Here is a 10,165-nt window from a genome sequence, read left to right as displayed (position 1 = left end):
CTAGAGTTTTCCTGCCTGGCCCACGGTCAGGGCAAATCTCTCTCACCTGCCAGTCCCACAGCCACTCAGACCCAACCAAGTAAACACAGAGATCTTATATTGCTTACAAACTGTATGGCCGTACCAGGCTTCTTGCTAATTGTTCTTACAGCTTAAATTAATCCATTTCTATAAATCTATACCTTGCCACGTGGTTCGTGGCTTACCGGCATCTTCACATGCTGTTTGTCATCGTGGCAGCTGACAGTGTCTCTCTGACTCAGTCTTCCACTTCCCAGCTTTATTCTCCTCCTTGTCCCGCCTACACTTCCTCCTGCCTAACTACTGACCAATCAGTGTTTTATTTACCAACCAATCAGAGCAACACATTTGCCATACAGAACATCCCACAGCAGACGTGGATTTGAGGATGGCTATAATGGGTATGGAGGAGGACCTGGAGGTGGCAATTTTGGAGGTAGCCCTGGTTATGGAGGAGGAAGAGGAGGATGTGGTGGTAGAGGACCTGGATATGGCAAACAGGGTGGGGGCTACAGAGGTGGTTATGACAACTATGGAGGAGGAAATTATGGAAGTGGAAATTATAATGATTTTGGAAATTATAACCAGCAACCTTCTAACTATGGCCCAATGAAGAGTGGAAACTTTGGTGGTAGCAGGAACATGGGAGGACCATATGGTGGAGGAAACTATGGTCCTGGAGGAAGTGGAGGAAGTGGGGGCTATGGTGGGAGGAGCCGATACTGAGCTTCTTCCTACTTACCATGGGCTTCACTGTATAAATAGGAGAGGATGAGAGCCCAGAGGTAACAGAACAGCTTCAGGTTATTGAAATAACAATGTTAAGGAAACTCTTATCTCAGTCATGCATAAATATTCAGTGATATGGCAGAAAACACCAGAGCAGATGCGGAGAGCCATTTTGAGAATGGATTGGATTATTTAATAACATTACCTTACTGTGGAGGAAGGATTGTAAAAAAATGCCTTTGAGACAGTTTCTTAGCTTTTTAATTGTTGTTTCTTTCTAATGGTCTTTGTAAGAGTGTAGAAGCATTCCTTCTTTGATAATGTTAAATTTGTAAGTTTCAGGTGACATGTGAAACCTTTTTTAAGATTTTTCTCAAAAGTTATAAAAAGCTATTAGCCAGGATCATGGTGTAATAAGACATAACGTTTTTCCTTTAAAAATTTAAGTGCGGGTGTAGAGTTAAGAAGCTGTTGTACATTTATGATTTAATAAAATAATTCTAAAGGAAAAAATAAAAATAAATAAAAACAAAACAAAAAAACAACAACAAAAATGATTTACACACTTCAAACAGAAGGTACTGGACACAAAAGGTAGCATCACAAAAGGCAGATCAAACCAGGTGCTACCACTCCAGAATCAAACAGCCGCAGAACTCTGCAGGGAGTCTCGCTACAAATGAAAATAAACCAACAAGAAAATACCTTGAGTGGGATAGGTTTTCAGATGAGCTTCTAGCTGGATCTTACATAATATTTTTAATGTTCAAAAGCTTGTGGTCTTGGAAAGCTTGCCAGTTCATCTCATAACCTTAGCATGACCTTAAGACTTTTTAAACCTTTGAAACCACACACTCAAAAAAAGTTACAACTGTGAATTTTTAGCTTCAGAAAACTTCGCATACGGAGTATATAAGAGCATGCAGATGGTTTTTTGTTTTTTAAAAACGAACATTGTGACAACCCAGCATTTATAAACAGTAAAACTTTCAATACCAAGATCTGGTTTTAAAAATTAATGTGTATAAAACACAAGGCAGAAGTTCAAGTCAAGCTACGGTTAGACTCTGCCTCAAACAGTAAAAAAGAAAATCAAAGGCACAAAGGTAAAATGAAAACTGATGAAACAAGACAAAAATAGCACAGAAGTGGAAAGTTAAAAATAAGTTCAGCTCAGCACAGTGGCACATGCCTCTGTTTCTCACAGATGAAAATCTGAAGCAAGAGAACTGTTGGAAGCCTGTCTGGGCCACACAGCAAGTGCCAGGCCAGCCAGGGCTACACAAACCTCACATCAGAAAAAAACAGCAGAAGAGAAGGGAGGAAGGCAGTGAGAGTGGGCTGGGGAGAAGCAGTTCCAGAGCTCTGTGCTGCATTATCATTGCTGACAGTCTCACTGTGTAGCTCCGGCTGTCCTGGAACTCACTATGTAGACCAGGCTGGCCTCCAACTCAAAGAATTTGGCTGCCTCTGTCTCCTGAGTTCTGGGATTCCAGTCACATGCTACCCACCCACCCCCTTTTAAAAATACAGTCCTACTACATAATCCACTCTGTCGCCACTCTTGCTGTTTTTCTGTGATCTTGAGCACGGGTGTGCAGACCTGTGCTACCTTTCTCAGCTTAAGTACATCCTAAAATTAAATTCTAGGATGTATACTACTATATACATATGAGTATAATATGTACAAAATCATGTATACATAGGAAATTAATACTTCACCCATTCCTTTGTATTTCCTGCATTCCTTCTGGGTTCTTATTGCCCATGCTTCACTGGAGTTTCATTTTGTTCTGAAGGGATTGAGGACAGTAAACACTCTAAGGCACTCATCTATTTAAATACATTTATTGAACTTCTAGCTCTTTGAAGAGTTTGGCTGATGGTGGTTGGCTTTCCTCAGTCTTTGGAGTATAAGACCTTTGCCTTCCAATGTTTAATGCTAATTAGGTTCACTGTCCATTTATTTATTTGAGTGAAGTTTATCCTTCTTTGGATGGTCAATGTTCTACAGTTTGGCTACATTGTTGCCAGGGATGGTATTTATTTCTAATTTCTTGCTAGTGACATGACAAAAGTTTTCCATGTAGTCTCATGCCGTGGGATGTCTTTCTGTAAGCTGTGAATATGTTTTGCTACCATTAGTTATAAAGAAGCTGCTCTGGCCTATGGCAAGACAGTTTATAGCCATATAAAGTTTATAGCTCAGTGGGAAATCCAAGCAGAGAGACGAGGAGAAAAAAGGCAGAACAGAGCAGATGCCAGCCCACCGCCCAAGGAGCAACACGCCAACAGACTGGTAACACCTAGGCCATGTGACAAAACATAGATTAATAGAAATGGGTTAATTTAAGATGAAAGAGCTAGCTAGCAAGAAGCCTGAGCCATAGACCAAACAGTTTGTAATTAATATAAGCCTCTGTGTGTTTATTTGGGGCTGAGCGACTACACGACACAGAAAAGCCTCTGGCTACAGTCTCATGTGTTTATTTCTGAATAATTGTGTCATTTTATTATTTTCTTTTTTTTTTTTTTTGCTACTGTGGATTGACCCCTGTGCCTCTTTCGTACTGGACAAGTGTTCCATCACTAAGCCACCTCTCTATATCTTTTCTTTATATCTTATAACGAAATGCTTGATGTTGACTTAAAAATCACCTCTTTTCTATTCTTGTCTTCTGCCTTATCTATTCTCTATATAGGAGTTTTCACAGGTTCCTTTTTTATCTATAGCTAAAGCTTGTCAGTACAGCTTTCCAGACCACCAGACTGTCTCTTCAGATGTATCCATGTTTTGGGGGGTGGAGTGTCGGTTATTATTGTTACTATTTTAATGATTTATTTTTAGTTTGTTCCTTTTTTGGGTCATCCTTTTCTCATTTCATGGATGTTACTTCCTTCTTTCCATTTGTTGTGTTGTTCAACTCTTTTTATGGGATGGAATTACTATGCACTTAACTTGGGGAGGAGTGGGGTACTGGGTTAAACTTGGAGACTTGTGCAGGCAAGAAAACTGTAAAGATCCGTTCTTGGTGGAGAGTTATTTTCATATCTTCATTCCTGCTTCAGATAAGCATCATAAATGTGAACCAGGGCTAACCTTAGCAGATCAGGTGGGCATTTTCTCCATGTGAACATTTGAATTTAGGCTCTGCACAGATATTGTATAGAAAAATGGATTGGGTGCTTTTCTGTCTCCTCCATAAATTTAATGTTCTCAAATGCAACAATCCATATCCAAATATTTCGGTTTTCTATACATCCCATTTAAGAGAATAATGTCCCTCTTTATGAGAGAGAATTTGAGGATAAATCACCAAAGTCTTACGAACTAGAGGAGGAAAAATAAGCCCAGGCATGCCTTGGCTCTCTATGAATCTCTTCTCACTGTTGAATTGTATGTCCATAAATGAAAACTTCGTGGGCACACGTCCCCACCTTGCAAGCCCCTTGAAATACCTCCACTCCAGGTCCACCAGGTCCATGAACTGCTTTCCTAGAAGGAATCATATTTTGAAAGAATCAAACATTGGCACACCCCACAGACAGAATAAATGAGCTGAATGGCCTTCCTCATTCTTCCAGCTGCTACTTAGAGCCCTGGAACTGAGCATCACCTGAGGTACACACTGTTCGTGTTCTTCACATGGTCTCTAGTGTCCTAAGAGAAAGTAGTCAAAAACAGAAATGAAGGTATTCCTGCCAGTGATCCTCTTTGAAAGAGATAAAACAATTAGGAAAGGTTTAGGGAATACAGGAAAACAGACACACACCACCACCACCAACAACAACAACTGTGAAAGGCAGTTCAGCTAAGGAAATTATAAAAGACAATACTCTAACTAGCCCAGGGTGCAGAAAACAAATAGTGTGGGCGTTTCCAGAGCTGACAAGCTTCATCACACAGTCACCTCTCAGAGACAGAGGTGAGCCTTGGCCCTAGATTCTCCTACTTTATTCCTTTGCTGTTCTTGGGGTTGAACTCAAAACCTTGAACATGCTAGACAAGTGTTCTACCATGAGCAGTTGCTCCTGTCTCTGTCCTCTCCTCCATTTACTTTTATGCTGGTTAACTTAGAATTAATTCTAATTAATTTGGAAGTTAATTTAATTTAATTAAGAATTTAATTCTAGCTAAATTGCACAGGCTGAATTGCCTATGTTAGCTTTGAACTAACCATACTTCTAAGTCAGCCCCTAGAGTAGGTAGGTGTACAGGATGGATTTTTTTTTTTTTTTGAGACAAGGTTTCTCTGTATCACAGCTCTGGCTGTCCTAGAACTCACTCTGTAGACCAGGCTGGCCTCAAACTCACTAAGATCTGCCTGCCTCTACCTCTCGAGTGCTGGGATTAAAGGCATGAGCCACCACCGCCTGGCTACAGGATGGAAATTTTAGAACCCTTCATTTATTTCATCACCACCATAGGTAGCAAAAGCATTAGCTATGAACCCTAAAACAAGCAAGATTTCCACAGGTCAATGCTTGACACACTCTTCTCTGGAAATCGACTTAGATTCTCAGCAAGGTTTGCACTCCCACCCACCCCCACTGCACCCCCAGGTGAGACTCTTTAGATTACCTGGCTCTGTGGAGAAGAATCGCATCGATTTATCTTCAAAGACCAGCCTGTCCGGGGCAACAGAAGACAGGAGAAGTTTGTGAAACGTGGTGCTTTGAATTCTCTTCCTAAAGGTGGGTGTTGGCGTAGCTATGGGCTCATCTGTCCTGAAAGCATAAGGAAAAGAGTGTATGGGAGGAGGGATGCCGACCTGGGCCAGTCTCTGCTGGGACCTGGATAGCTGCTCCACTGGGACCAGGAACCCTGTCAACAGGCTGTAGTGAAGTAGATCTGCCATGGACATGGGCTTCTCCTCCTCCTCCTCCTCCTCTTCCTCTTTAACTTGGGTCTGCTTGGCAGGGAGGGGCTCATCTTTTCTCACAGCTTGACGACTGTCAAATGATCTGGCACTCAGGTCTTTCCCAAGGAGTTGCCGAGCTTCCTCAAATGAGATGCCACAGATTTTTTGGAAATTTGATTTCTTGCTCTTGTTATTAAAATTCTCAGCTGATGTGTATAATTCTTGCAGCTGTGGGGGAAAGAGAGCATGGAAGTCATGAGATCAATGAAAAAACAATGATCTCTCCCAACAGAAGCATTCATTCTTGCAAGGTGCCATTGCCTCAGTAGCAGAATGTGGCATAGAGAGCAGGGGCAGAATACTAGGTCCATCGTCCAAAAGATGGATACACGACACATCCCCAGCCAGGTGAGGGTGTCTCACGCCTTTAATCCCAGCACTCAGGAGGCAAAGGCTGGTTGATCTCTAGCCAAAGCAACACAGAGAAACCCTGTCTTGAAAAACAAAACAAAACAAAACAAAAAAACAAAGACACGTCCTTTATACCCATTGCTAACGAAATAATCTGTTTAGGTTTGGACTTGGTCGTTTCTGAGGCCTATCTAACTCTGCCATTCTGCATGGCTGTGCAGAAAGATAGCTGAAGTGGGCTGTGGCCTTGTTTGGAAGAAAGCAAGACAGATCATGTAGACACCAGAGTTCACCCTGGTGTCCAAAGCGCTCAGAATATTCCAGAATGCAAGGCAAAGAAGGCTGTCATCCGAGTGTTTTCCTAAGCAAATGACTGCATTATTGAGTGTTTGGAAATAGTTGTTGGCAGAACAAAACTGTAAGTGATTCCTCAGCATACCTCCCCACCTAAAGTCCTGTGCAGAAGGAATAAAACCTTGCTTCTTAGAGTGTCCTGCCTATAGATCAGGCCATCCCTGAAAGGCCATCTGTGGACCTTAGTTGAAAACCCAGATAGCCCACTATCTTAGGTTATAGCCCAGGTTTATGTCATTTCCCTGCGGGAGCTGCTCAGTAGTAAAGGGCTTACCTACCATGTGCAGGGCCCTGGGGTTGATCCCCAGAGTGGAAAGAAAAAGAACAAAAAAAAGCAAAATTAAGTCAATAGCCCCTAGCTGCCGGGTCCAACGGCCCAGTGCAGTCTCCCCTCTGAATCTTTTTGTTGCAAGAAAAATATCAGAGTGAATTAAAATTAGCATGTCTCTTTAGAGCAGGTTTCCATCAGAAAAACGGCATAACTTGGGTGCTGCCCTGCCCTTGGAGAGCTAGGTCTTGTGGTGGCAAAAGTGTCTACAGGGCTGGAGAGGTGCTCAGTGGTTAAGAGCACTGACTGCTCTTCCAGAGGACCCGGGTTCAATCCCAGCACCCACACGGTGGTCACAACTATCTGTGACTCCAGTTCCAGGGGATCTGATGTCCTCTTCTGGCCTCTGTGAGCACCAGGCACACACATGGTGCACACAAAGCAAAACGCTCATGCACATAAAGTGTTACTCTTTTTAAATGAAGTCACTGAAATGAAACTCTGGCACCCCAGGCAACACCCAGGCACATCTGTGTACACTCATGGTTTGATCTCATATGATTCTTTAATGTAAGTTGCCTGTGTGCAGTATCAGGGCTGTCAAGTTCATACCGAGCATCGGTCACGCGATGGTGCCTTGCCTCCATGAGTCCAAGTGTGATGTCCCGGGAGGGACATTGTGCAAGGATCTGAATCTCCAAGCCCCTGAAAAGGCAACAAAGGGGAAGGCCAAGGTCAAAGGTCAAAGGTCAGACAGAATGACAATGGAAGTGTCACAGAGTCACTTTCAAACACCTTCTGAACTTTGTGGACAAGACACTTTAAAGGTTTGCCGATTTACTCTTATTGGTCTGTCCATCAAGTTAATCATGTTTGAACCTTCTTTATCTCAGCACTCCAAATTTTTTTTTCCTCTCAAGACAGGGTTTCTCTGTGTAGCCATGACTATTCTGGAGCTCCCTCTATAGACCAGGCTGGCCTTGAACTCACAAAGATCTGCCTGCCTATACCTCCCTAATGCTGGGATTAAAAGTGTGTGCCACCACCATCTGGCACACTCTAAATTTTTATACAAAATATACATTAAGGTTTAATCTTAGTCTAAAGAATACTGCATCACCTACTTTATTTTCTTGCCTAAGAAAATAACCTTGATTAACCTTTACTTCACCTAAGGAAAAAAACCACTTCCCTTCTTACATAGAAAAGGTATTCATTTAGGAGAAACAAAACTAATAATAACAATAACAAAAAAAATGAACATTTTAAAGAAAAAAAGAAATTCTGACCATTTCATAGGTGGAATTAAAACAGCCCTAGGATTCTCACTGTTCCTCTGTGCTAAGTACATGCCCACATCTGACTCTGGCTGGCCTTCTGTGTGGCTTCCACCACTAACAAGTGGCCCTGTTTGAGTGGCATGGTGTGATTGGTAGTACCTGGGCCACAGACACTCTGAGCTTTTTTGCACATTTCCAGAAGCCTGTGCCTCCACACAGAGGTGTAGCTTTTTTTTCTGGAGAGTTCAGGAAGAACCAGAAGCCTGCACCAACCGTTAGACGTGTAAGGAAGGAGACTCAGGCCTGCCTTCAGGTTGGTTACAACTACATGAGTCGTCCTAGCGGAGCTCAGAAAGGAGACATCTCCCTGCTAAGCCCTAGATTTGGGTAGGTTATTACATAGCAATACATACAAATAGATCCCACATGTGGAGTTGGTAGCCATGAGAGGCATGAGGAGAGAGGCCCGTGATACTGGCTGTACTGGGGGAGTTGGGGAGCTTGCAGGCTCTGAGATACACTCTAACTCCATGCTGAAGGAACACTCTGACATAGGGAGAAATATGCTGATGAGAAGCAGTGAATAAACCCCAATGTAATTGCACAGTATGAGTCTATCAGCATAGGAGATAAAGCCAGTGATGTATTTTCTACAGGAGAGAAAATATGCACAGTAGTGGACTGGCAAGTGGCTAGATGAGCTTGTAGACAAGTCTGAAAACATTGGCCAGGGCTCAGGTTTAGGCCTGTGTGCCATCCACAATAGTGCCCGTGGAATTCCTGGCTGTCTGAAACATGAGACAGTATATGAAAAAGAAACGAGGAACAGAAGACATTGTCTGAAGGGCAGTAGGGGTTGGAGAGGATAGAACAGAAACAGTAAAATCCCATGCAGTAGGGTTTGCGTGGAGCTGGGGATGTAGCTCTGTGATAAAGTGTGCGCTTGGCGTGCATGGGGTCTTAGATTCAATTTCTGTGACACAAATAATTAGTTTAAAATGTCCTGGAGAGTTGGGCATGATGGCACACATCTGCAACCTCAGCATTTGGAAAGCACAGACAGAAAGCTACAGTTAGCCTGGGGTACATAGTAAACCTGTCTCAAGGAAAGTAGGAGGATGAGGAGAGAACAGGAGGATGGGAGAGGCTATGCACGGAAACGTGCTTAAAATTGGGATCCCAAGCTTCATGGCTGGCCTCCAGGGACTGGACCTGCTTAGGGACTTCTTGGTTGGATAGATGGTGTCCTCAAGACTTGGTAGGCCTGGTGTAGCAGGAAAAAATCATCCTTGGCATCGTAAGTTGGAACCCAGTTTGGCTTTTCACTTCTTTTCATCATTCAGTTTTGGTTCATGAGCTTCGGTCCTGAAAAACACAAGAGGAAGCTCTACTGTTTTCCTCTCCTTTCTTTGCAGTTTCTCTCGTCACTAGGCTGGAGACCCTCCGTGATGGACATGTGACTCTGGAAGAAAGAGGACCCCAGGCAATGGGGAATGGACCAGAGTCGGGGCTAAGTATCTGTGGGAGCCTGGATGGGAAGGACAGAGGCATAGAGGAGGGAGAGAGGGCAGGGCTGTTTATGGTCATAGAGAAGAGTCTCAGCCGTGGAGCTGGATTCTACTTCCCTGAAACAGTTTCAGAGGAGACAGAGTGTGTCCCCACCCCTATTGGTAGAAATGACCCAAACATTGTCACCTGTCACCACATAGCTTTGAGTTTCTGCCTCTTTCTCTATTACCCATCCATCTGTCCTCCTCATGACAAGCACAGCCAGGCTTCTTTCCCACTGTCACTGGACTATTATAGTGCCCATGGCAGTGTCTATCACTGCACTTACCACTTCCCGTAGTCCACTTAAAGAGCCATCTCTGTCACTAATCTCTGAAGTCCCAGGGTGAAGGCTGAGTGTCCACCTGGTAGACCCCAGCTCACCTCTGAATGTGAAGGGTGCCAATGTTTTAGTGGAGGGTAAGTAACTGAGTCACTGTTCATTGTGACATTTGGAAATCCTTAAGGTCACAGAAGCAGCTGTTTGAAAGTGAGGGGGGGGGTGGTAGAGAGTGGAAGGTGGAAAAGCATTTTTTCTGAAAGAGCGTCAAATCACTGAAGTGTCACGGATTCGTTAGCTTCCCACTGTGGACTAGTCCAGGCTCTTGTCATCGATGGACAAAGGAGACCGTGGAGCAGTGAAGCTCGACAGGCAGCCGGAGCAACTGGGGGTGAGCCGCGTAGCTGCGCCT

At 43.6% G+C, this 10,165-nt stretch overlaps 1 protein-coding gene across 1 annotated transcript; it reads right to left on the bottom strand.

The window, feature by feature from the left end:
- Positions 1–3,937: 3,937 nt before the first annotated feature.
- On the bottom strand, positions 3,938–9,893 carry C5H9orf153 (chromosome 5 C9orf153 homolog). The gene is made up of 5 exons (XM_059262778.1): positions 9,763–9,893; positions 9,138–9,290; positions 7,258–7,350; positions 5,333–5,840; positions 3,938–4,246 (listed from the first exon to the last, which is right to left on the bottom strand). The coding sequence occupies exons 3-5, from the start codon at positions 7,321–7,323 to the stop codon at positions 4,005–4,007; spliced, it is 816 nt and encodes a 271-aa protein (XP_059118761.1). The 5' UTR covers positions 7,324–7,350; positions 9,138–9,290; positions 9,763–9,893; the 3' UTR covers positions 3,938–4,004.
- Between the last annotated feature and the right edge of the window lie 272 nt (positions 9,894–10,165).

Source organism: Peromyscus eremicus, chromosome 5, assembly GCF_949786415.1.
Source record: "Peromyscus eremicus chromosome 5, PerEre_H2_v1, whole genome shotgun sequence".
NCBI classification, from domain to species: domain Eukaryota; kingdom Metazoa; phylum Chordata; class Mammalia; order Rodentia; family Cricetidae; genus Peromyscus; species Peromyscus eremicus.
Note: the sequence above shows the minus strand (reverse complement) of the source record. Positions and strands in the feature narration are given on the sequence as shown.

Bases quoted from the DNA above. Each gene is read 5' to 3' on its own strand.
- C5H9orf153 (XM_059262778.1), bottom strand. From the start codon at position 7,323: ATGTCCCTCCCGGGACATCACACTTGGACTCATGGAGGCAAGGCACCA. The intron at 5,841-7,257 runs GTATGAACTTGA...TTTCCCCCACAG, and splicing joins CATCGCGTGACCGATGCTCG to CTGCAAGAATTATACACATC. The intron at 4,247-5,332 runs GTAATCTAAAGA...GATTCCTTCTAG, and splicing joins ATTCTTCTCCACAGAGCCAG to GAAAGCAGTTCATGGACCTG.